General features: G+C 41.8%; 1 protein-coding gene across 1 annotated transcript in view; it reads right to left on the bottom strand.

Annotated features, from left to right (window-relative positions):
• Window positions 1-22,883, bottom strand: part of LOC124595411 — a 36,790-nt gene extending 13,907 nt beyond the window's left edge. Inside the window, exons 1-2 of the mRNA XM_047134141.1 lie at window positions 22,808-22,883; window positions 19,187-19,381 (exon numbers count right to left, since the gene is read on the bottom strand). Of these exons, the coding sequence (XP_046990097.1) occupies window positions 19,187-19,381; window positions 22,808-22,838 (226 nt within the window). The 5' untranslated portion in view covers window positions 22,839-22,883. The remainder of the gene's footprint in view (window positions 1-19,186; window positions 19,382-22,807) is intronic.
• Between the last annotated feature and the right edge of the window lie 4,930 nt (window positions 22,884-27,813).

The raw sequence follows: 27,813 nt of genomic DNA, 5'->3' as shown, positions 1-27,813 counted from the left end.
TACGGTAGAGCATCATCGCTGGCACTCGCAACCGAAATATTGCAGTCATAGTACAATAAGTGGGGACATTAAATCTGTACTGCCTCATTTTGGTCTTGTTTCAGATTAGATCACATTATTTTCATTATTATGCTTTTTTTTTATGCTTTGCATTCTATCTCCTTACACTCGTTTGCTGCTTATAGGATACTTCCTTTGAGGGGACTCCCAACTGTCTACAAGGTTTCTAGTGTTTGTTCCTCGTATGCCGACCTAATCATTTCATCCTTTATTCATTTCATACTATTTCTCGCAAGTTCTTTTCGGAAGGCTTTTGAACTTCATATCACATTCTCCTGTCACTATGTTATGGGCACTATCAATGTCTGGAGCTGGATTGTTTCTACAGCCTCTTATTTGATTGTGTCTCATTAGAATCATTTTGATCTGATAACTGTTCATACCACCAGGTGCTTTCCAAGTATACCTTCTCTGTGGATGGTGTTGTAACCACGTGATACGTACTAGATGATGTTCTATTGGGAATCCTTCTAAATTATGACGCCTCCGCCCTTTGTTTATTCCTCCACGCCCAAAAGATCCGTTTATAGTCCAATCTCTTCCTTCTCCCACCGATGCATTCCAGTCTCCCATAATAAATAGGTTGCCTCATCCTTTGAGGATGCTAGGATGCTTACAGCATCTCAGTGTATGCTATTTCCACTTCTTCTTCGTCATAAGACAATGTCGGCATGTACACCTGGATTTCACTGTCTTCCTCATTTTTGTGTGAAACTGCACAAATAGTATTCTTCCGCCTGTTTCTTGGTGACCTTCTACTCTACGTCCGAGCTCCCTGCAAAGGACTGCTGCTACCCATCCTATCCATGTAATAATGCCAGCAAAGTAGCTCAGCGTGTTTTTTCATAGCTCTGGCTGCCCTCCGAACTTAAAAATAAGAAGAAAATCAGAGTGAACTATTCAAAGATGAATCTTAATGGTCGTCATGTGACGTCCACACAGAGCAAATGAGGACAATGAGGAGCAAAATGAAGAGGAAGTGGGCTAAAAAGTGGTAGCATCTTTGAGTACTACTCAGTAAGTCGGAGGTCCCGGCATAGAATCCCCCTTCTGCTTAGATTTTGTGTGAAAATCATTAGCAATGGTGTCTAAGACTTCCGGCGTGAGAAATCACCCTCGTTCTGCCAACGGCCTTATGAAAGAGGGCGGAGAAGCGGGCGGAGATTCAGGACCACTCCCTTGCCCTCGGGGTGGGAAATTGCTCGTAAATGGCGGAAGAATCAATAGCGATCAATGAGGATGAAGAAGATTACGGAAACCACTGCTTTAAAGACACAGGACGTGCGACCTGTAATTGAAAAAAAAATGTCATGATGATCTCGTCATTGGAAAAAGATTCCAGAATAGCCCCCATTCCAGTTCCTGCAAGGAGACTGCCAAGGGGCAGGTGACCATGAGAAAACGATTGAATAACTAACTAAAGAGTAACGATCAGCGACTCTAAACGTGAAATGTAAGGCGTTTGAATATCGTAGACAAATCAGAAAATCGGAAAATCTGAGACTCAAGCCAGATGCAGTAGGGGTCACTCAAATGGAAAGATGACAAGGATTTCTGGTCTGACAAGTATAGGGTTATACCAATAGCAACAGAAAGTGGTATAGAGGGAGTAGGATTCATTACGAATAGGTAGTTAGGGAAGAGTTCAGTCACAATGTTGTCCTTATCAGAATCGACAACAAACCGACACCGATAACAATAGTTCAGGTATAATTCCAACGTCAAAATTAGAAGATGAAGAGACAGAGAAAGTATATGAGTGTAGTGAACGGGTAATTTGTTCGTAACGGGAGATGAAAATCTAGTAGTCGTGGGGAACTCGAATGTGACTGTGTAGAAAGGAGTGGAAGAATGAATTACTGGAGAATAAGGGCTTGGTAGTAGCAACGAGAGAGGAGAAAGAGTAATAGAGTTTTTCAATAAATTTCGGTTGGTAATAGCGAGTACTGTGCTCAGCGCTAACAAGAGGAGGAGGTATACTTGTAAAATGCTGGGAGATACGGGAATATTAGGGTTTCATTACCTCACGGTGAGGCAAATATCCGAAATCATATATTGGATTTTCAGGCGTACGCAGGAGCGAATACAGACTTACATCACAATTTATTGATGATGAAGATTAGGTTGAAGTTAACGAAAGGAGTAAGAGAGAAACAGTGTGCAAAAAAGTGGCATACTTAAGTGCCAGGATACGAAGAGATACACTTGAAGTTCTCTGAGGCTATAAATCCTGCAATAATGAATAGCTCAGTAGGAAATTCACTTCAAGAGGAATGCTGACATCTCTAACAAGGACAGTCACAGAAACTAGAAATATTACAAGGATGGTGACTGCGAAGAAACCATGGGTAACAGAAGAAATACTTCAGTTTATCGACGAAAAAGTAAGTACAAATATGTTCGGAAAAATTCAGGACTACAGGTATAGGCTACAAGTACTTACGAATGGAATAAATACGAAGTGCATGGAACCTAAGGTCGAATGGGTGCTTGAAAATCCGAAGGAATCGGGAAAGAAATGATTGTCGGAAGGACTGACTCAGCATACAGAAAAGTCAAAAAAGCCTGCGGTGAAATTATATAAAGCAAGGACGATAACATTAAGAGTACAGTGGAGATTCCACAGTTCAATGCAGAGTCTAGAGCAGATGGGTAGACAGAGTACCATGAAGACCTCTATAAGGAGGAGATTTTGTGTGATGAGTTGATGTAAGTTGAAACGGAAGTAGACAGGGAAGAGAACTGTGATCCAATATTAGAACCTGGATTTAAAACCGCTTTGGGCTAATTCGGATCAAATAACACAGGGTGGATAGGTACCATTCCATCAGAAGTTCTTAAACAACTGGAGAAAGTGGCAACAAAACGAATACTCACTTTGGTGTGTGGGATATATGAGAGTGGCGGTATACCATGAGACTTTAGGGAAAACATCATCCACAACCTGCGAGAATTGTGGTACAATTAGCTTAACAGCTCATTCAAAATACTCACTTTGGTGTGTGGGATATGTGAGAGCGGCGGTATACCATGAGACTTTAGGGAAAACATCATCCACAACCTGCGAGAATTGTGGTACAATTAGCTTAACAGCTCATTCATCCAAATTGCCGAGAAGAATAGCAATTAGAAAAAGGGAAAAACCTGACTGTGTGTTAGATGACTACCACTTTGGTTTTAGGAAAAGTCAAAGGTATCAGGGAGGCAGTTCTGATGTTGCGATTGACAATAGAAGCGAAACTGATCAACAACCTAACAATGAGAAAGATGTTCGAAACTGTGAGAGAAATAGGTGTAAGCTATAGGGAACGACGTGTAATATATAATATGTACAAGAGCCAAGAGGCAATAATATGACTGGACGACCAAGAACGTAGTGCTTGGTTTAAAAAGGTGTAACGCAGAGTTGTATTCTTTCGCTTCTACTGTACAGTCTATACAACGAATAAGCAGTGACGGGAATAAAAGAATGGTTCGACAGTGGCGTTAAAATTCAAGATGAGTGGATATCAATTATAAGATTCGCTGACGACATTGCTGTTCTCAGTGAAAGTGGAATAGAATAGAGAATCTCTTGAGATGAATAAAGTCTAATGAATACAAAATATGAATTGAGAGTAAAATGAAGGAAGATGACAGCAATGAGAAGTAGAAGGAAAGAGAACAAAGAGAAACCTGACATTAGGATTCTGGAAAGCGAAGTTACGAAATTCTGCTATCTAGGCAGTAAAATAATCCATGATAGACGGAACAAGGAGGATATAAGCAGAATGAGATTTTCACTCTGCAGCGAAGTGTGCGCTGATATGAAACTTCCTGGCAGATTAAAACTGTGTGCCCGACCGAGACTCGATCTCGGGACCTTTGCCTTTCGCGGGCAAGGGTTCTACCATCTGAGCTTCCGAAGCACGACTCACGCCCGGTCCTCACAGCTTTACTTCTGCCAGTATCTCGTCTCCTACCTTTCCAAACCTTCCAGAAGCTCTCCTGCGAAACTTCTATAAAGTTTGGAAGGGTAGGAGACGAGATACTGGCAGAAGTAAAGCTGTGAGGACCGGGCGTGAGTCGTGCTTCGGTAGCTCAGATGGTACGCCTGCACGGTAGGTCAGCGTGTTCGGTCAGAGGGTTAGCTGCCCTCTGTAATAAAGAAACTGAGTTAATGGATCAACAACGAACTGAAACGGGTGTCTTTCGACGTCCGCCCAGAACAGATACAATGAACGGAAACGAACGCAATGAAATTAAAAAAAAGAAAAAAGATGGTAGAGCACTTGCCCGCGAAAGGCAAATGTCCCGAGTTCGGGACTCGGTCGGGCACACAGTTTTAATCTGTCAGGAAGTTTCAGGATATAAGCAGTCTGGCACAGGAAAAAGAGGAAATTCGTGGTCAAGCAGTCTACTAGGATCAAAGCTTAGACTTAATATCAAGACAAAATTATTTAGAGTGCATTTTTGCAGCACGGTATTGTATGATATTGAAGCAAGGACTGTTGGAAAACAGAACTTACTTGACCGTTCCTTCTTCTCAACAGGCTCTGTACTTATTCTTCACCATTACTGAGTGTAGCATTACCATTTGCGAACACTATCATTGATAACCTTTGACGTAAATTTTAAACCCATTCTCGAACATTACTTTTATCACTGGCATCACTACTCCGATGTACGGTTTGAACTGTAGCGGTGAAAGACTACACGCCTTTCTTACAGCCTTTGTAATCGAAGCACCGCTATTTTGATTATTCCCACCCGGTTCTTGTTGGTATTACACACTATCTGTGTTTCTCTACATCCTATTCCTATTTTTCTGAGAATATCAAACATATTGCACCATTTTACATTGTTAAAGCTTTTCCTAAGCCGAATAATCCAACAAACATGTCTTGACTTTTCCTCAGTCTTACTTTCATTATCACCTACAAAGACTGAATTGCCTTTATCTTTTTAAGTGCCAATTGATCGTCGCCTTACAACTTCTCGATAATCTTCCTCATACTTCTGTACATTGCCACTGCTAGTAACCTGGATGCCTGACACGTTGAGCTGATAGTACGATAGTTTTCGACTTACCTGCAATAGATATTTGGATGATATTCTCTGTAAACTCTGTTGTTGTCTGTCATGTATTCTACCCTTTAATCTCAATGGTAGTTGTTTTGTCACACCCCCCCCCCCCTCCCCAAGATTCTAGAAATAACTGTCGAATATCTTCCAAAGCTCCCTCAATCACCGACTCTAAGACTGGAACCCCTAGTTCTTCCACATCAAATTTCTTCTCATGTTAGCCGGCCGGAGTGGCCGAGCGGTTAAAGGCGCTACAGTCTGGAACCGCGCGACCGCTACGGTCGCAGGTTCGAATCCTGCTTCGGGCATGGATGTGTGTGGTGTCCTTAGGTTAGTTAGGCTTAAGTAGTTCTAAGTTCTAGGGGACTGATGACCACAGCAGTTAAGTCCCATAGTGATCAGGGCCATTTGAACCATCTTCTCATGTTAGCATCAGGCAATTAGTCCCCAAATAGAAGCCTTCAGTGTTCGCTTTTCACTTACCCACATTCTTCTACGCGTTTAACAATGAAATTCTTATTGCGCTCTTATGTTTACGCTCTTGCCTTAAATTTCATGGAAGGTTGTTTCGACTTTTCTACACGCTGAATTAATGCTTCCGACGACAGTTTCTTTTTTGATTTCTTCACATTTTCGCGCAGCCATTCCGTCTTGACTTCTTTGTCGTCCTTCTACTTAATTCCTAAATGATTTATGTTGCTGAGTATCTCCCGGTTACTTCCCCAACCATGCAGATTAGAGTGGGGGACTATACGGAACGTGTTGCCAATGGAGAGATGACCATGACACTTCTTCAATTAGAGACCAAATGTCCTGCAGGTACAAAATATGTGTCCTTAACCAAGTTGTTTCCGTTGCCTTCCGCAAACTCATGTTGTTGATCATTACTGATTCTTCCGCTGTTTAGTGGCAATTACTTATCTCAACGACTAGAGAGTGCCCTGATACATTCTCTAATCTGAAGTGCTCTTTGGAGAGGCAGTTGACAGTTGATTAGTGTTCATGTTTTAAGCAATGGATGGGGGTAGTAGGACAAGGAGAGCGTCACCCCAAAGTAGGTCACCCCAAAGTGGGTCACCCCAAAGTACCGCTATCCAAGATGGCGGCCGTCAGCCTAGAGGCAGGGTCACCCAAAAGTACTGTTATCCAAGACGGCGTCCATGACGTAAGTGTGTGACATCGCATGATGTCAACTGATGATGTGATTGACATCTGCAGATGATGCGATTGACGTCCGTAGATGATGCGGATACCGTTTCAAATATGACGGCTTTTGGTGGGAAGATAACTCAATTGTGCTACCTCTACTAACCTAAGGAAATGGCGGGAAAGAAAGGGCCACCTCCTCTAACCCAAGTTACCTCTTCCTAGGAACTGGGCATAAGTCTTTATTTAAACAATTAGAGGCAGTACCACCATCAAGTATGTTCGCCATCCTCTTGGAAAACGTTCCCGAATTTTGCTCTAAGAGATTACTCCTGCAGCTGAGGCAAATTAGTATGGTATTGTCTTTCAATTCGAATAAAATTTTTTATAAATTTGTTTACATTTCATTAAATTTGTTTAAATTTGATTAAATATACTATCTAACTACAGCATTAGTGTCGTGCTATCGTACTAAGAGGGTGAGATATCGATAGCTCTATCACTGGACATAATTCCTTATTTAAACAATTAGACCCACTACAACCATCATCTCTGTTCACGAAATTTGCTCTAACAACGGATGGGAGTTAGTATGGTGTTTCCATTCAGTTCGAATATAATTACTATAATTTTTTAAGTTTGTGTAAATTTCTTTAAATTTGTATAAATTTCCAGAATGAGATTTTCACTCTGCAGCGGAGTGTGCGCTGATATGAAACTTCCTGGCAGATTAAAACTGTGTACCCGACCGAGACTCGAACTCGGGACCTTTACCTTTCGCGGGCAAGTGCTCCACCAACTGAGCTACAGTTTTAATCTGCCCGGAAGTTTTGTATAAATTTATTTAAATGTGTTTAAATTTTTTAAATTTATTATGTACCTACAGCATTAGTGTTGTGCTACCGCCACAAGAGGCTCAAATATCGGTATTTTAATAGCTGTATTACGTGCCTGGGACGTAAGTCTTTGTTTAAACAATTAGAGCCACTACCACCATCAAGTGTTTTTGCCATCCTCTTGGAAAGTATACATGAATTTTGCTGAGGAGTGTTAGTATGGTATCGCTCTCACTAGAGGCTGCTCATTCATATAGGCAAGAAAAGGAGTTCACTACGCTTCCAAACACCTACTTTTAACTACCTTTCAACATCATCCAACCACATTTCCTACATAAATCGAATTACATATCTCATCTAGTTTATTACGCTGAGACAAAACACTCACCGGTCAGGAGGGGAGGAAAATTGACGTGAAAAAAGGAATCAGCCTGTTCTTGGCTACTGAAGAGAGGCGGTAGTGTACTTTATTAATTTTTTTGAACAATTTATTTAACTACGGATTTCACCTAATTTATTTATTAAGCTGATGCAAAACACTCATCCTAACGTGCTTAGAGTTACAATATACAGTTTACAGACCTCGAAACTACTCCTAAATAATAATACATTAAAATGATGTGCCGAGATGCCAACAACTTATAAATTACGAAGTCGCGCAGTGGCTAGCACACTGGACTCGCATTTGGGAGAACGACGGTTGAATCCCGCGTTCGGCCCCATCCTCATTTAGGTTTTCTGAGATTTCCCTAAATCGCTCCAGGCAAATGCTAGGATGGTTCCTTAAAAGGGCACGGCCGACTTCCTTCCTTGTCCTTCCCCAATCCGGTGAGACCGATGATCTGGCTGTCTGGTCTCCTGTTGCAAACAACCCACCCCCTAAATTAGCGAAATAATTTAGTATGTACCAAGCAAACGTGCAATGTACTCGTAGATCACTGATATAATGCATTCAAACACCCTCACAACGCTTAATCACCCGAAAATATTTCAATGCACAAACACTCACTGCAAGTAAAAAGCCCAACTTATCAACCACTGAAACCCTTCAGATGTAAGCTCGAGGAGCAAAACTTTTTTGCAAGAGGATGGCGAACACACTTGATGGTGGTACTGCCTCTGATTGTTAAAATGGCTGAATGAGTGCATGTAATGCAGCTATCGATATCTCAGCAACTTGTGGCGGTAACACGACACAAATGCTGTAGTTAGGTAATAAATTTAATCAAATATAAACAAATTTAAAGAAATTTAAGGAAATTTAAACAAATTTATAAAACTCTTATTCAAATTGAACGACAATACCATACTAACTTGCCTCAGCTGCAGGAGGAAGCTCTTAGAGAAAAATTCGTGAACATTTTCCAAGAGGATGGTGAACATATTTGATGGTGGTACTACCTCTAATTGTTTAAATAAAGACTTACGCCCAGTTCTTAGGAAGAGTGGTCTTAGGTAAATGGAAGTGGCCCTTTCTTTCCCGCCATTTTCATAGATTAGTAGAGGTAGCGCAATTGAGCTATCTTACCTCAAAAAGGCGCCATCTTTGATAGCGGTATCTGCATCATCTGCCGACTTCAGTCGCATCATCAGCTGACGACATGTGCCGTCATTTACTTGTGTCACGGATGCCATCTTGGATAATGGTACGTTGGGATGACGCTGACCCTGGGGTGACGGCCTCCATGTTGGATAACGGTTCTTTGGGGTGACCCACTTTGGGGTGACCTACTTTATGGTGACGCTCTCCTTGTCCTACTACTGGCTGGGATTAGAGCCGAGACCCAGAAGGTTTTAATTACATCGGAGATAATACCTGAACAGGAGTTAATAAATTAACAAGAGGATAAAAGCACCTGAAAAATTGGGAGAGTCGTCCGTTACCCTCTGGTTTAGGGAAAGAAAGAGCTGTGGAAGATTAAATTGTTGCCTCGACATTGAACAACACCTTATACATTGCTGCGGATTTACAGTGTGGTCAGAAACGCTGCAAATGTGGGAAGGATGTTGCAGGATAGGTTGTGAGGAGAAAAAATTATTAAGAAAAACAATGTAGTTGTTACTCTGTTTCTTTGTAAAGTAGCAAGTTAACCTATAACGAACTCTGCACACTCAAATTCAAGGGGCCCGCCAGAAACAATTAGTGTCAGTTGTTCTGACAGCACCGAGCATGGTGGCTCAGTGGTTGACTTATTGGACATGCGTTCGTGGGGACAGCACTTCAAATTTGCGGCCGGCCATCGAAATTTGGGTTTTCTGTGATTTCCCTAAATCGTTCCTAGCAAGTGCCTGGATGGTTCCTCTAAAAGAGTGCCTGAAACATTCCGAGTTTGTCCCTAATGCTGTCGATATCGACAGTGCGTTAAACCCTAACATTCCTTTCTGTTTCTGTGCTGTCCTATGGCAGGTTGTAGTGAACGAGACTACCTAATGTTTGGCTCCGGTTCGATTCTTACCACCTTCCCTTATCCAGTACTGTATCGCTCTCTCCTTCAATTTTAAGAAACAAATGAAAGAACACGTTTAGCCACACCATCTCTGGCGGGCCTCTTGAATTTGTGCGCCCAAAGGCCTGAGTGGCCAACTTCCATGACAATTACCTAAGAAACGGCGCAACATATCGATATTTTTTCCCAGTATCTATTTCCCAGCACTACCCACCCTGCAACAGCTTTATTAGTTTGTCAGTTCCTGACAAACTTTACGAAGATATAAAAGTAGTGCTACTGACAGGAACATAAAATGCGGCTCTGACCTTTCGAGGCAACATTCTTGGAGACGTCTCTTCACGTGTATGATTATGGACCTCAACAGGCGCAGGACGGACAGACGAGTGTTCGAATCCCGGCCATTTCAATCAGTCAGGTAGGTTCGCGAGAGCACCAACACCCACAGAGTAAGATAATCATTCTGTAAACACTGTCACATTGTGGGTAACCCGTTCCCCTGACGTGTCCTTTCTTCCAAGGCTGCTAGTCAGCTAGTTATGTGGATGATTTCTATAGAGCTTTAATCTGGAAGGGAAGTTTCCGCAGCTACTAAGATGTAAACGTATGTACTGCGTTGTTCCAGAGGGCGTCAACATTTAAAGCCACGTTGACAGGTAATGGCTTACCCTCGAGTCCCGTTGGTGTACAAAACTTACAGCTGTTAGGTCATTGCCAAGAGATATTACTAGCGAACATGTGCGAACACGTCCAGAAACTGGCGGACGATAGTAGAGAATTCCGGACGTCGTCCAAGTGGTTTAATAATATTTTAGGGTGTTTTCTGAAGTTTCAGTAAGTATTAGGGTCGATTAGAATAAAATTTGTGCTGACACGGTTCATGCCATGAAGGTTTAAACGTCGTCTGGGCACTATGACAGCTTGGTAAAACTTGAAAAAGTGGTAAAAAACCTGTCATTAAATGGTACTTGGAAATGGTCTACCGTTATCAAAAAATTAATAGATACTTTGTTTTGAAAAGTTTCAGAGACGAATGCTGACAAACGAGGCTTTATCATTCAGTGCCTTTTGTTATATTCATATACGTATAACTTTACATATAACATATCTCTATCTGTATTCTGTGAGTTTACTGTTTATAAACTGTTTTCATCCTGTATAAGTACTGATTCATTTATTAGTTATTTTCATTTGATGTTTCATTTGATATTACGTACACTGCATTATTCGTTTCCAAAACATGTAAAATCTTTTGGGGATATCTGTTATTACATGCAGATACTTCTATCAGGTAGGGATGCAGAGCTTAGCAAACGGTTCATGATTCCCTTTAACACTGTTACAAAGATCTTTGTTTACTTAAATTTTCAAAGTTTAGTAAATCGACAAAGAGATCTTACAATGATACCTGCAGGTGTTATACCGTATTTTAACTGTAGAACCATAGTTTAGTACGTGCTTCCGAAAGAAGTAAATCATTTATTGTGAGGTATTGCAAACAGTATGCGTTCTATGACCCACATTGAAATTGTTAAGGACGTCTACAACAGATCGTATTATAAATCAGTTACTAGCACTCTTCGAGTACGTATCAGTTTTACTAAGTACCATGTTGAGCTATCTCAAATCAATCGCAAATGAAGGGCTCTGTTCTTTACATTTATAGCCGATCTGGTCACCGAATAGTGATGTAAGTGGAACAAATAATTTCTTTGCTATTTATTATTTATGAATAGGCATTTGAAGCTGTAGTTTAAACAAAGTTGCACGAAGAAAATAATACAGCTGTATAAATTATGAAACTGTATAAATTAAGAATGTCTTTACCTTCCTAGGGAACACGCAACAGAAAATGTTTCTTTGTATTTACGTTTTTACATGCACGGAGTTATTCATTGTAGAATAACACGAAGCTCCGTTAAAATGCAGATATTCTATACTGCGAACACACACCATCTGTTTTAGCGAGTGTATAATAGCATGGGGGCAGCTGTGCTCGACAACCTCCCGTAATCTGATCTACCGAGCTCACTCAGTTTTAAAACATTACAGCTGTCATCTTTCGTAACAGAAATGAAATAAACATAAAAAACTACAACAAAACTAATCTTTCAATTTGTTTTGTGTTTTTTAATTACACGGCGAGACAGAACTTACAAATCTATCATATCTCAACCAGGATAAGATTGCTTTTATTGGAGCACTAATAAGGCGAATATGTTCCTGGTTATTAAAAGACTTTGACTCAAAATTCGGGTACCAGCTGTCTCGTTCTACCTTCCTCAGCAACTTCGGAATTTCTCCAAAACCTTTCGCGCTATTTTTAACATGCAACTACCCTCTCACTACCACAAGCTCCAATAATTGTGGACCGCTCACACCAACCACTTCATAGCTTGAGCCTAACTCAAGGGCATTATCTCTTTGTGTCTCGGTCACTATCCGCTGCCTCGATGTCACAAACTCCTTCGTTATGTTCTACTAATATTGCCTTCTCTCACAGTCGCGTCTCCCCCTCCGCATTTCTCTCCCTTATTGTTATTATCTCATTCAATTCTACTCACTGCTGCTGCCTCTTCTCACTATCTGTCTCACCATCTTTGCCATTCTCGTAGACTCTGTGTCTCGTTATCACTGGCTCCTCCCAACTTAACTTTCTCCTTCTGCTTATTCCTCTCCCACTGGCACTGTCTGCTTCAATCTCTTCGTAGCACTGTTACTCACTGTCAGTTACGTTCCATTGAACTGTGCTCCTCTCTTTCTCTCACACAGAAATTTTCTCCTGGGCTCTTTCTACACAACAACTGCCGTGAACGATTTTCCAGTATTCAATACTTTTCTTTCACCGGCTGCCTCTGTCTCCTCCTCCATCAGAATAAAACGTGCGAATACGTTTGCACGTCAAAATTCTTGGGAAAAATTTAAAAGTAGGATGAGGAAACTGGTACCTCACCTTACAGCTAGAGTTTCTTAATAAACAGGAGCGTATTTATCTTTTACGTTGTCCGATAGGAGCTTTATCCCACTGCTCCCCTTCTTTCGCCTGTTACAGAAGGCATGCACCCATATGAAGACAACTTTATACGTCAATAAAGGTTTCGTAGTTTACTTGTGTGAAATTTAAATAACGCATAAATACGTTATTTTACACCTCATACCGGATTTTATGCGCTCAAGAATTTTGCACGTGGTTCTATACTGCAACAAAATGGTGTTCCCAGAACCACTGCAATGATAACGGAAACTCTGTACTGCATATTTCTCCTTGCTACATCACTTTACAAACTACGTTTCACCTAACACCGGATTTTACGTGAACAGGTAGGGTAAATTTGAACCTCTGCATTTCCGAAACAGATCCAGATGTCACGAAAACATTCAAAGTCAATCGAGATCTGAATCTTTAGGAGTGTACTGTAAAAATTACTGCCATTTTTTGGGCATAGCCGTCTTGGAAATCGCGGATCAGTTTTAATACTTGAAAACAATTTTTTTCGAGTTTTCTTAGGAACCACCCATGTTCTAAATGTTACTTCCAGAAGATTCTTAAGGCCCACCGAAGACCATATAAAATGCAAAAAGAAATAATCGATTTGCTCTATTTGCCTAAGCTGGATGTAGTATGTAATATTCAAACTTTGACCATGTACTGTAGGATAGTTTCAGTAAGACGATCCTTATGCTGGGTATACAAATGGACCCTAGCCGAAGGGGTATTAAAAACACTTGAGCCTATCTTCCTGTCACTAATAGAACCCGATGTGTGAGCTCCGGAAAAATCCCGTTTTTATGTGCTTCGTTTTGGTACATACTAGGTAGAGCATAGGCAAGAATAAGCAACAGAGTCTGAATAATTCTTTATTAATATTTCCTTCTGAAGAATACGTTTCTTATGGGGATTCAAACCATGGTCAAGGGGTTTTAAAATAACTTCAAATGGCTCTAAGCACTATAGGACTTAACATCTGAGGTCATCAGCCCCTAGACCTTAGAACTACTTGAACCTAACCAACCTAAGGACATCACACGCATATATGCCCAAGGCAGGATTTCGAACCTGCGACCGTAGCAGAAGCGTGGTTCCGGACTGAAGCGTCTACAACCGCTCGGCTACAGCGGTCGGCCAAAAATCTTCCAGTTTGCAATTGATTGGCTGTTTGTTAATTCATCAAACAGATTTCATCCTATGGTTGCTGTTGCAACCATGAACAAAACTCTAAAATCAACTAATATATGCTACCAGAATAGGAAAATGATGCATGGCGTTGTATTCTGAAGCACGTTTGTTAAGCTGCGACTGAGGAAGAAATAGTGACTGTTTTTATCGTTGGTAGGTGATATTTTTTAAATGAACTACATGGCTCCATAGACCTTTTTAAGTCTCAAACAACTGTTGTGTGTATAAGCGCACTGAAGCGATTAAGGAAAATTTGTACCAAGCCCAGGATTCAAATCCCGGTTCTTTTGTTCAAGAGCCACATACTCTAACCACTATGCCAGTATGGCACAGAGGCTTTGCACAACTACAGCGATAATCCTAGCATGCTACCCTAGTCCGATCTTAACTCCCATTCACGTCTCAGCATCTGCCTCGCAAATCCCGACATTGGCACAAATATTCATTATTCACTTCATTCTGCATATATATCGGCTCATGAATGTACCGTGTGTTCACGACACCGGGCTTCCTAATCCTGAATTGGAAGAAGTCAGTTGAAGTCGGACAACCTTCGTTGCGATAGTTTTATCCTTGACCGGTGCCAACATTAGCGATTAGCGACCGTAAGAAATTGTGTCTATGTGTACAGTAGGAGCTACAGAGTGACTATACGGTGAGGTGCTAAAGTATTAAGCACATGTGGAGTGACAGTGCTACTTGAGGAAAATGCGGATTGTAGCCGCACATCGACGTTTGCACCATAGGTTTCTGTGGGTGGAGCCTGCTTCCTCTACTCCACGCAGCTCAGATAGAACTCGGTCAGGGCATCGTAAACAGACTGTAGTGGAGATCGAGGGTCGTTAACCCGCGGTGCACGTTTACGCAGAGCACCTTTCTCGGGAACCTTTTTTGCTAGACCTCTACTGAGAACGAAAGATCAGTACTGCCATCTATTGAGAGCTCTCACAAACTCCACGGCACCAGCTCGATGAGTGTCTTAGCGCGCTGAACATATTTAAGTTTGTGTGCAAGGCGACTAAATTTTATTACACAAATAATGAAGCTCCTTGGGTACATTTTACAATTGAGGAAAGAAAACTATGTCTTCGGTTACAATAGATTATTTTAATTTGCAAGGTACATTTGTACAATTTCAAAGGGCGGAAGTTACTGTTGTACTTCAGAAACTAAGCAAGCATGGGAGCGTTACGCATGTCTGACGGGACACGTTTACGCACTATTTAGCATCTCCATCCTTTCTGATATCGCACTAACAAAGACTTGCGCGACCAGAAGTTGGAAAAGCAATCTAAAAAAAAGAGGAACACGGAAATAAAAGGTACACATTGTTAAAAAAAGGAGCGTATTAAAAGCTAATGAACTTCAAAATATCTCTGAGCACTTTGGGGCTTAACATTTGAGGCCATCAGTCCCCTAGAAGTTAGAATTACTTAAACCTAACTAACCTAAGGATATCAAATACATCCATGCCCGAGGCAGGATTCGAACCTGCGACCGTAGCAGCAGCGCTGTTCTGGAATGAAGCGCCTAGAACCGCTAGGTCACACCGACCGGCGATGAACCTCAAGCTGAACGAATTAATATAAGGGCGCAAAGATTAATAAGGCTCAAAGATTGCTAGGAGCAAGAACACGGGAAATTGCTGACGGGCCTACTTTTGATATCGACTTTAGTGCCCTGCCAAAGAAAGTTTTTCACACGGCAACTCTCCATGTACTCCTGTCGTTAGCCATCCTCTTAAGACACGCGAAAGTTCCGCCTCCGTTTATGTCGTCTGTTACCGTACGTCTCCTTCTTCCTCCCAATCTCCTTTCACAAACTAATCCTTCCAAAGCGTCTGTTAACAATCACTCAACTCTCAACGGATAACCAACCAAGTGTTTCTTCTTCTCTCTTACAGCCTGCAACAGACTGATGAAGGGGATGTAAACTGGCTTTGTATTGACTTGTTGAAACGATACAACCAATCAAAAAGAAATGCCTCCAATTCGATAGATGCAAAATTGGGACTCATTGCGATTGTACGTCGGGAGGGACATTACTTTCTGTGTGCTTATGTTGCAATTCGGACGTAATGATGAATGGGCCTATAATTAACATTCAAATTTCTACATCTACATCTACATCTACATTGATACTGCGCAAGCCACCCAACGGTGTGTGGCGGAGGGCACTTTACGTGCCACTGTCATTACCTCCCTTTCCTGTTCCAGTCGCGTATGGTTCGCGGGAAGAACGACTGTCTGAAAGCCTCCGTGCGCGCTCTAATCTCTCTAATTTTACATTCGTGATCTCCTCGGGAAGTATAAGTAGGGGGAAGCAATATATTCGATACCTCATCCAGAAACGTACCCTCTCGAAACCTGGCGAGCAAGCTACACCGCGATGCAGAGCGCCTCTCTTGCAGAGTCTGCCACTTGAGTTTATTAAACATCTCCGTAACGCTATCACGGTTACCAAATAACCCAGTGACGAAACGCGCCGCTCTTCTTTGGATCTTCTCTATCTCCTCCGTCAACCCGACCTGGTACGGATCCCACACTGATGAGCAATACTCAAGTATAGGTCGAACGAGTGTTTTGTAAGCCACCTCCTTTGTTGATGGACTACATTTTCTAAGCACTCTCCCAATGAATCTCAACCTGGTACCCGCCTTACCAACAATTAGTTTTATATGATCATTCCACTTCAAATCGTTCCGTACGCATACTCCCAGATATTTTACAGAAGTAACTGCTACCAGTGTTTGTTCCGCTATCATATAATCATACAATAAAGGATCCTTCTTTCTATGTATTCGCAATACATTACATTTGTCTATGTTAAGGGTCAGTTGCCACTCCCTGCACCAAGTGCCTATCCGCTGCAGATCTTCCTGTATTTCGCTACAATTTTCTAATGCAGCAACTTCTCTGTATACTACAGCATCATCCGCGAAAAGCCGCATGGAACTTCCGACACTATCTACTAAGTCATTTATATATATTGTGAAAAGCAATGGTCCCATAACACTCCCCTGTGGCACGCCAGAGGTTACTTTAACGTCTGTAGACGTCTCTCCATTGATAACAACATGCTGTGTTCTGTTTGCTAAAAACTCTTCAATCCAGCCACACAGCTGGTCTGATATTCCGTAGGCTCTTACTTTGTTTATCAGGCGACAGTGCGGAACTGTATCGAACGCCTTCCGGAAGTCAAGAAAAATAGCATCTACCTGGGAGCCTGTATCTAATATTTTCTGGGTCTCATGAACAAATAAGGCGAGTTGGGTCTCACACGATCGCTGTTTCCGGAATCCATGTTGATTCCTACATAGTAGATTCTGGGTTTCCAGAAATGACATGATACGCGAGCAAAAAACATGTTCTAAAATTCTACAAGAGATCGACGTAAGAGATATAGGTCTATAGTTTTGCGCATTTGCTCGACGACCCTTCTTGAAGACTGGGACTATCTGTGCTCTTTTCCAATCATTTGGAACCCTCCGTTCCTCTAGAGACTTGCGGTACACGGCTGTTAGAAGGGGGGCAAGTTCTTTCGCGTACTCTGTGTAGAATCGAATTGGTATCCCGTCAGGTCCAGTGGACTTTCCTCTATTGAGTGATTCCAGTTGCTTTTCTATTCCTATTCTATGTAGGCCGTGTTATGCTTACTCACGGAATTTCGCCAAAAAATTTCTGTATTGCCAATGAAATTATTTATTTTAGTATGATGAGCGCTCTTAGCAAGTTCTTAATTTTGTTTACTGCCAGTAAAATATATTTCGAAAATTGTAGAGTACTTTATTTTGTCGTTATTGTGTTCTACGATATGCGTAAATGTGTCTCTGTAGGGACATGAACCTGCCCCATACGACGGCTACTTGAGCCAGTATAAAGTTATTTTACACTCTTAAGTCAGATGTTGAAATAGAACTACGTATACCAAGTTACACTTTAATAGATGTGTTATACACTAAAGCAGCAAATAAACTGGTATAGGCATGTGTATAGAAATACAGAGATATGTGAACAGGCAGAATTCGGCGCTACGATTGGCAATACCTATATAAGACAAGAAGTGTCTGGCGTAGATGTTAGATTGGCTACTGCTGTTGCAATGACAGGTTGTCCATATTTAAGTGAGTTGGAGCATAGTGTCATAGTTGGTGCACGAGTAATGGGATACAGCTTTACTGAGGTGGCGATGAAGCGGGAATTCTCCAGTACGACCGTGTCGCCAGTGTATCGAGAATGTAAGTAATCCGGTAAAACATCAAATCTCCGTCATCGCTGCAGGCGGAAAAAGGTCCTGCAACAACGGGACCAACGGCGACTGAAGAGATTGTTCAACGTAACAGAAGTGCAACCTTTCCGCAAATTGCTGCAGATTTCAATGCTTGGCCATCAACAAATGTCTGCGTGCGAACCGTTCAACGAAACATCATAGATGTGGCTTTCAGAGCCGGAAGCCCACTAGTGTACCCTTGATGCCTACACGACACAAAGCTTTACGCCTCGCCTGGGTCCGTCAACGCCGATTTGGGCTGTTGATGACAGGAAACATATTGCCTGGTCGGACGAGTCTCGTTTCAAGGTGTATTGAGCGGATGGACATGTATGGGTATGGAGACAATCTCATGAATCCTTGGACACTGCATGTCAGCAGAGGGTTGTTTATGCTGGTGGAGGCTCTGTAATGGTGTGTGAAGTTGGAGTGATATGGGACCCCTGATACGTCTAGATACGACTCTGACAGGTGGCACGTACATAAGTATCCTGTCTGATCATCAGCATCCATTCATATCTATTGTGCATTCCGACGGACTTGGGCAATTTCAGGAGGCCAATGCAACACCCCACACGTCCAGAATTGCTACAGAGCGACTCCAGGAACCCTCCTCGGAGTTTAAACATGTTCGCTGGCCACCATACTCCCCAGACATGAATATTATTGATCTGGGATACGTTGTAACGTGCTGTTCAGAAGAGACCCCCACCCCCTCGTACTCTTACAGATTTATGGACAGCCCCGCAGGATTCATGGTATCAGTTCACTCCAGCACTATATCAGACATTAATCGAGTCCATGCTACGTGGTGTCACAGCACTTCTGCGGGCTCTCGAGGACCCTTCACGTTATTATTCACTTGTACTAGTTTCTTTGCCTCTTCATTGTAAGATTGAACATTTTACACACGATAAGTGTAACAACAAAAAATTAAAAACTCCCAAAGGTGATCCTCGTAAATCTGCCCCAGTCTTCATCACTCTTCAGACATTTCTATTCTCCCGCCTTTACGTGAGCAACAAAACCATTCCTTTGCTCCTGACAATGAAACTTAATGCAGACACTGAAACACCGAATATCTGAACTAATTGCAGGCGATGATATTGCCGAGTGTTTTTTATTCATGGAAGCCCTTTAGTGTCTGCGACTTATGTGTAATATGCACGAACGAGATGCCTACTTACGGTAGTTGAGAGTACATAGGCACTGCTGGTACATGCAGTAGTTGCTGAACGAGTAGTAGTAGTATCGATTGTCAAAGGTGGCGCAGACGGGGTCGCGCGTCGCCGGACAGGGTCCCGGGCACGGCGCCTCCGTGACTGACGAGTCGTCGGAAGCCGACTCCCTGCTGAAGACCGCCGCAGTCGGCGCCGCCAGAACTACAAGCAAAACGAATTCTGCTGTGAGCTTTTCGCCCACATCGTCCATACTACCACTGCTGCTAATACTACTACTCCCAACGTTATTAAGTTACTTTTCCCAATCGATTCTGTGTCCGTCTGTTCCCTCACGTCCATTGGTGTCAGGCCAATAGTATAACTGTAGCACCCTGTATCTCTGTGCTTCTACTATTCGAAAACATACGTAAAGTGTGATTACTGACTGTTACTGATTTCGTTCTGTCTTTAATTACTATTTCTAAAATTCCGATTTTATACAAAATACAAGACCTATGGTAATATACGTGTAATAATGAATATACTGTTAAAACATTGATACTTTTTCGGTGTTTCTAGCAGAGGTCCTTGAGGCTGTGGCACTGATGGAGTAAATAAATAAACAAACCAATGAAAGTTAATAAATAAAATATACGAAAGTCTACTCAAATATGAAGCGCTTACTTCAATAGTGGTACAAGTCCATTTTTGTTCATTCTGAGATACAGAGTCCTAAAGTTAAATGAGCGCTGAAAAATTTTCAAGTATGTGTACTTGAATATTTCTGGTGTCTCAACTGCAGATTTTTCTGTGCTCTTTTAACCTTAGGACTCTGTATCTCAGAATGAACAAAAAGGGACTTGTACCACTATTGAAATAAGCCCTTCATACCCGCGCTGCCGCAAGTCTTGTTATTGGAGTCTTTTGATCTGTCTGCAGCTGTGGAAACAGAGAAAGAGCACTCGACTCTGAGTGTTCGAAGGAAATGCAGTTCTTTTCGGTGGGAGTTGGAACGGCGACACTCTGTCAAGCGTAAATGCAAATCGACACATTTGTATATTTAAAGTGGTATGCCTCTGAGAGGAGGCTCAGGAACAGCTATTGCGGTCGTTAATCAACTGTTTTTATAGCGTAGGGTTACTTACAGACAAAACATTATTTGGTCTACACATACATGATGTTGCTATTTTAAAATGTTTCTTGGATTCTGTCCTTCTTTACACAAGATCGGAGTTAGAAAAGTCTGACAGACACGAAGTTAGTTAAAACATTCCATTCTACGTCAGCAAAATATCAGAAGAGTGTAGAAATAACGGTACAGTGACATCTGGCAGTACTATAAAGTCACTGCCTTCTTGAAATTCAAATATGGTGAAGCCGCTGTGAGCTGAAGCTAGCACTAGCACTATCTTCTAGTAGTTCATAGAGAGGAGATTGTTAAGGAGTTGAATATAATTTGGTGTGGCATTGAACAACACGGGAGAACGGATGCTGCAGGTGTTTCTACCGCAACGAGACGTAGTCCCTTCACGTCCAATGAACATTCAGTGCCGGTGGAGTTTCAGATCTGGCGATTGTAACTGCTGAACAGAGACTATCGGTAACATTGCAGAACAGACAGAAAAATGGACTGAATGACTTCGGTTGCCTCCTGCCCAGTTCAGTGTTTCGTCAACCAACTCCAGAGGAGAAGAGCCAGTCTAAGCCACGGTTCCCCGCTGTTGAGACGTCTCTTAATGACCTAGATGTCGACGGACATTAAACCCTAATCTTCCTCTTTCGCACTGAGTAATGGTCGGATCTAGTCGGGGATGTCGTTGTTACGTTCAAACAGTTGTCCTCTCCGGGCCAATTCTTGAAAGTTGAGAGATTGGGCTGAGCAAAGGTTGCGAATTTGTACAGGCGTTGATAACCGCGCACTTGAGCGCCCAACAGACCAAACATCATAATCATCATCATCTCCGGGTCAACGCATCACTTGAAGGCGTAGCAACTCAATGTACCTCCATATCGAATAGATACTTCCGCCCGACAATGGTAATTCTGAGAGACGGAAAATGACCGTCAATACGCCTATGTAACCGCTCTTCTGATATTCTCACGGTCCTTTAGGAAGACATACGAGGTTACCAGCTGTGTTGTAGCACGATCATTCTGAAATACGGATCTTCTAAATTAGCACGACAAGAATTAGAGTGGAGAACGTTGTTTTTCTTCCTAAAATTCCAATTTAAATCCCCTGAGAGCATCTCTATAACACATTCCTATGGCTTACATCGCCATATCAGCATCCTATCACCTCATTTCCAAATTATTTCTGTTTCTTCTGTCATATCTACTTTATACGAATATCACCCAAGACAAAAGCGACTCTCCACTGCTCTCAGCCACTTGCATACACAGCAAGGACAGCCTCCTATGTGGCTGCCAGCTACTATCACATTCTTCGTACGCCTCGTGTGTGACGTAGCGTAGGAGATAACAAAAGTTAGAAAAATTTGAATTCCTACTGTCCATGTGATAACTGTAGGAAAGAATATCTTTACACTGATTACAATAATGATGTCATTAATTCTGTATGATGTAGCTAATATTTACTCGTTAGATGAATACTCTACAGCTGCTCACATTAACACCGTGTATGTGATACCTCTTCATGATGCGCCGTATTTCATATGGAAAACAATATCCACTGTAACTTGGGTCGTCAGCTGGCTGTCTAGCCAATTGTACTCCACCACTGTTTTAGTTCGAGCTTAAATTCCTGATGCCAAGTAATCTGATACAACACGTTGTACTTTTTTTCTTTCAACACAATCCAGCAATGACGCAAATTCTGTCATCCATGTTACGTAAATATCTACGGAATTGGACAGTGATGTTATCTGCCGGAAAAGAAATTAATGTCGTGTTACGTTGTTTTGTAGAAATTATACCGTATTGAAGTTACATCCATTCATGATTCCCTTAAAACATGTAGAGATGTATCAATAATCTGTACTTAGATTGGGAGAAATCATTGATTAAAGAATTGAAACGGGAATTGCAGATTGCAGCCAATGTTCAATATTTTGCGAAACGAACAAAGTGAAACAAATTTTCGGAAATAAAATTAGACGGGAAGGTGCAACGTTTTCTGATGATCTATCTAGCTTATGTAAGGATGGAGAATTCGGAATGTGTTCAATGCTGATCAAACGACCTTTACGGTGTTACACATCATGTTCAAAAACTCCTTAGACATCTAAACACTAGCAGTCTACCTCCTGCACAATACTTTCAGTGCCAACGCACGCTACTTTGGTCAGTCTCCATTTTCGAAGTTTGCATTCCGAACACGAGATTATTATCGCTACCACGTCTTGGAAAAATGTTCAACAAATGCCAGGTAGTTTCTTAAAACAGCAGTTACTCTTCGAGGCCGTGCTATTAAAACACCAGTGAGTTCATGCTTGCGATGACTGGCAGTAGCCACGTAATCGACATAACGTTGAGATAGCAGTGATTAGAAGATGGATATAATTCTCCAAAACCGATCACATCTGCCTCACTTTCGTTGAAACATTTCCTGTCGTGTAGCAAGATTACCAAAGAAGGTCAGTAATTACGATAGCAAGATTACAGTTTAATAATGTCCGATACGAGTACCTGCGACCACAAGCAAAGCACGAAACTTCATGCTGAACAGGCGGGTTGCTTTCTGTTGGCAGCTGCAGTCTGCAGTCTGCTGTTATAAATCTTCCACAATCAGCTCAGCAACAGCCGCGTACTCTTTGAGACCTTTCGGGGTTATCATTAGACCCAAACCTGGAGATGAAACACTCTTTCGGCGATTAAAAAGCAGTTTTCTGTGTAAATTGGCAAGTATTCTGAAGGGAAGACACGAATATTCTGTACAGTTATAAATATAAGTATTTTTTGCAGTTTATTAGTTAGATGCTAGCCACAGTTTTACGGGTTATTAAATTCGCCTAGTAGTGGATTATAAGAATTATTTGTAAATTTTGTAAACAGTTACATATGTATATCGCAGATCATAGATACGATTTATTAACATGGTGTAAAGTACGTATCATAAAATTAAATCATTTTGCCCTTCAAGCCTATTACTGCTTGTATATGAAGCGATAGTTATTTAGTTATGTTGTTAAAGTACCTAGAGACATTTAACGATTTACGCCATATTATATTATTTAATCACGATTTTGTAATTGCGACCGTTGTTTTAAGTTGTTTTTATAAATAGTTTCTTTCTGTCTATCATTTTGACTAGTGGGAAAGCATTACAAACGACAAACTACTTACAGGACACATTATCATTTCTCTCGAAATAGAATGAGTTGGCAAAAAGATATTGAATGAGAAAAATTTTGTGTTTTGGATTACCAGTACAAGTATCAGCAGCTTAGGAACGAAGATAAGGATTTTACGCCTAGTCGATGGCATCATTATAAATGAGGTGCGGGCTCGGATTTGGAAAAGATGAGGACAGAAATCATTCTGTGTTCTTTCCAGATAACAATTCCGGCATCTGGCTTAAGCGATTTGTTCATGCTTCTCAGATTACAGCTTGCACATCTTTTTGACGTCAGCCTGTTTGCGTGGGAATATGTATGGAAAGAGGATATCAAAATGAATATTAAATCAGGACGTCACGTAACGTTGGTATGAAGCTGTTCGTATTTCGTGCTTAGACCGAAATTTTATTGATACGAAACTGGCCATACTTTCAGTCATTTATATGTCAGTAACTGAAATGGCGGTGAACTGTTGCTTCTACGGAAGCAAATATAATTTTCTCTCAAGTAATAAGTACCAGTAAGGAAGTAAGAGGCGCCTTCTGCATTAATGGTATTGAGACAGCGAGTGTTGCTGCAACGGTCTTCAGTCCAAAGACTTGTCTGGAGCAGCTCTCCATGTTACTCTAGCCTGTTCAAGACTCTTCATTTCCGAATAACTGCTGTAACCTACGTATATTGTAATAGCTTACCGTATTCATGTTTTGGTCTCCTAATACAATCTTTATCCCCAATACCTCCCTCCAGCCGGCCGCTGTGGCCGAGCGTTTCTAGGCGCTTCAGTCTGGAACCGCGCGACCGCTACGGTCCCAGGTCCGAATCCTGCCTTGGGCATGGATGTGTGTGATGTCCTTAGGTTAGTTAGGTTTAAGTAGTTCTAAGTTCTAGGGGACTGATGACCTCCGCTGTTAAGTCCCATAATGCTCAGAGCCATTTTTAGCCACTTCCCTTCATTACAAAAGTGATCATTCCTTCATACTTCAAAATAAGTCCAATGAACCGATCTCCTCTTTTATCTGTTTTGTTATAAATTTGTTTTTCCCCATTTGTATTCTGTTCATGAGTTATTCGATCTACCTTTCTTATCTCCACTTGTATTATAAAACCTAACGTATCGGAAACTCTTATTCTCGTCTTGTGTAGGCTGCCCATCGTTCACTTTTTATTTCTGCATAGGTTACACTCCAGACGAATACCTTCAGAAAAATTTCTTCTTTTCAGTGATACATTTCTTAACACGCGTGCAATTTATATCCTTTGCACTTCACCCATCATCAGTTTTTTCTTGACTAAATAGCAAAAGTCACCTACTACTTGTACCATTTTATAATGTAATTCTTACACAATCACCTGACTTAGTTCTACTATATGCCAATACCCTTCTTTTACTTCTTCATCTAAGAAACTATTTTCAAGACTTTATCCAGTCTATTCATCTGCTCTTCCACGTCTTTTGCTATCTCTAACAGAAAGATTAGTTTTTATTTCTTCTCCCTGTAATCTGATTCCCTCTCCGAATCTTTGCCTGGTTGCCTTTTGTGCTTCCTGTGAGTATAAGGGTAGTCAAATGAAAATGGAACATATGGAAAAAAGCAGGAGCACCGTTTATAATATCAAAAGTAAATGCCGTAACTGTTAATAAACTTATCCCACTGTAGTCAAATGAAAATGAAACACATGGAAAACAGCAAGTGCACTGTTTCTTATCTCAAACAGTAAATGCCGTAACTGTTAATAAACTTTTCCCACTGTCAGACAAGATGGTCAGTGCGTTCATGGGAAAATGTTTGCAGCTTCCTACGGAAGCAGTCTTGCATCTCTTCGACCAAAACAAATCGATAGCCAGGTATATCTTCCGGCCTCAAAAAATATAGAAATGGCTTGAGCAGAAATAGGGACTATAGACCATGTGTACGAGCTTTCCCGCTAAACTTGCGCAGCATACTCTAAAAAACACGAGCAACATGAGATATCCATGTTTTTGACGTCCTGAAGATGGACAGTCGTGGTCATCGATTTCCTTCGAAGTGCTGTACGCCTGAGTACACTTATGATTGCGTAGGCATCCCCAGGCATTTTTGCATGACAGCAATGATCACCTTGTCTCTCAAAGGGATGGTATTAACATCTTGGCAATTACATTTGACATATTAAATAGTTTACTTACTTCTTTTAAATGTGACTTGTATAATTTTGCCCCTTACACATATTGAATAAGGTCGCGTAAGAAAGATACAGGTGTATTACCTGTAATCATACAGCTGAGGATTGTGTCCATAGCCTCTCTACATGAAAAATGAAAGGAAGTAATAATGGGCAAGCGAAGGGGGAATACTTTTCAGCTAATAATGGTGGTTCAACAGTATGGCCTGAACGTGCACTTCCCAATTCATAGAGAATATTGCTTTTCTTGGAACTGCTTTTGTTTCTGAACTGGCCCGTCAATCCACATTACAGGAGATGACATCGCACACCAATCACAATCTCTTTTTACCCCGACTGCTTGTGTAACTCGCTGTCTGACGTTGGAGTTCGCTACAGATGCCTCCTACTGCATTACTGTAAGCACTACTCGACAAACGCCCTAGAGGCCTGGTGTTCAAAATTCAAATATAAATTGCCCTCTTTATTTCTCCACAAATTCGTTCTATTCCACTGCCCCGGAGAGGTTATCTTGGTATAGCTGTTGATGAAATTGTACACAAATACGTGGTAAGAAGAAATATGACAGCAGATGATCACTGAACTGTGGTAAGAGTTGCCTCCTACCGTTCTGCAACTGTTGTGCTGCTGAGGAACCGCCTGCACACAGACACATGGTGAGAAGGGATAGGGTAGCAAACTATCACGGACGTGCAGGAAGATCGAAACACGCTATCTCAACTAATGGAAAAGACTACACTGCTGTAATAACCCATCACCATGAGAAAACCAAAACTCGTAAGCAGTGGATCATAAAGCAACACATGCATTGATGATTGAGGACCCCAAAGATCGCGCCGGGAGAGAGTGGGGTCACCTTTGCCCTCTACAGCTCCCTCTAGTAACATGGAAGTCATTCCCTCATGTCTTAGCAGATGTCCTATCATCCTGTCCCTTCTCCTTATCGGTGTTTTACACATATTCCTTTCCTCTCCGATTCTGCGTAGAACCTCCTCAATCCTTACCTTATCAGTCCACCTAACTTTCAACATTCGTCTATAGCACCACATCTCAAATGCTTCGATTCTCTTCCGTTCCGGTTTTCCCACAGTCCATGTTTCACTACCATACAATGCTGTACTCCAGACGTACATCCTCAGAAATTTCTTCCTTAAATTAAGGCCAGTATTTGATATTAGTAGACTTCTCTTGGCCAGAAATGCCTTTTTTGCCATAGCGAGTCTGCTTTTGATGTCCTCCTTGCTCCGTCCGTCATTGGTTATTTTTCTGCCTAGGTAGCAGAATTCCTTAACTTCATTGTGGACACTAACCAGCTTAAGACCTGCCCTTCTACCTCCCCTCATCCCTCCCTCTGCTCCCCTCCCCCACCCACACCACAAGCCGCCCACCCCCCCTTGCCCCCGCGCCCCATATGTAGAGATACAGATATTACAGATATTCCAGGCCTGTTCTATTCTGTCATTATGTTACACAAAGACATCGATCAGCTGGCAGTGCTATACAATTTCCAATCTGCAGAAATCAGTCTCCGATAGACGGAAGACTCAAGAGCAGGACCATTCCTGGAAGCCATTAAGTGTATTTCGCGGAAAGACTGCCCCCTCTCCCCCTTGTAACAATAGTGAAATACCTGACTGTCCGTCACAGACGAACAACTCAATGGTCGACAGCAGCGTGCTTTCACACGCTCCGGATGTGTCGGCATTTTCTGAAACAGGTTCTCGTGTAAGTAAAAATCAGCATCATCTAGGAATAAACCATTGATTTATTACATCCAGTGTAAGTGACATACACACAATCTTCATATACTACTAGTCATCCCATTGTCGCCGGTCCACCCGCTCTGTTTCCTTGATAGGTTGAGAGCAGTGTCCGCCGCTCATTCGGTCATAACCCGCCATCGCTCGCATTTGTTCAGCCTCTTCATATTAAGTGTCCAAATTCTGTCTGGTAGAGGTTTCAGACGCTCCACTGTACCGAATAAGAGCTTTTTGTTTACGTCTGTGTGTTCTTGTATGCTCACCTCACAGAATGCCGTCTTTAATAACATCCACCTAAGTAAAATACTTGTTGACAACGCTCTGGGTGTACTTGACGGTGTTTGAAACCCCCTCCGGAAAGAATACCCTCACACAACTATTGAAGGACGTTGGTGTTGAAAGAGCGCCATTCCTGCTGTACGGACATTGGTTG

Source organism: Schistocerca americana, chromosome 2 (genome assembly GCF_021461395.2).
Source record: "Schistocerca americana isolate TAMUIC-IGC-003095 chromosome 2, iqSchAmer2.1, whole genome shotgun sequence".
In the NCBI taxonomy this organism is placed as follows: Eukaryota; Metazoa; Arthropoda; class Insecta; order Orthoptera; family Acrididae; genus Schistocerca; species Schistocerca americana.
This window is presented reverse-complemented; position numbering and strand designations above follow the sequence as displayed.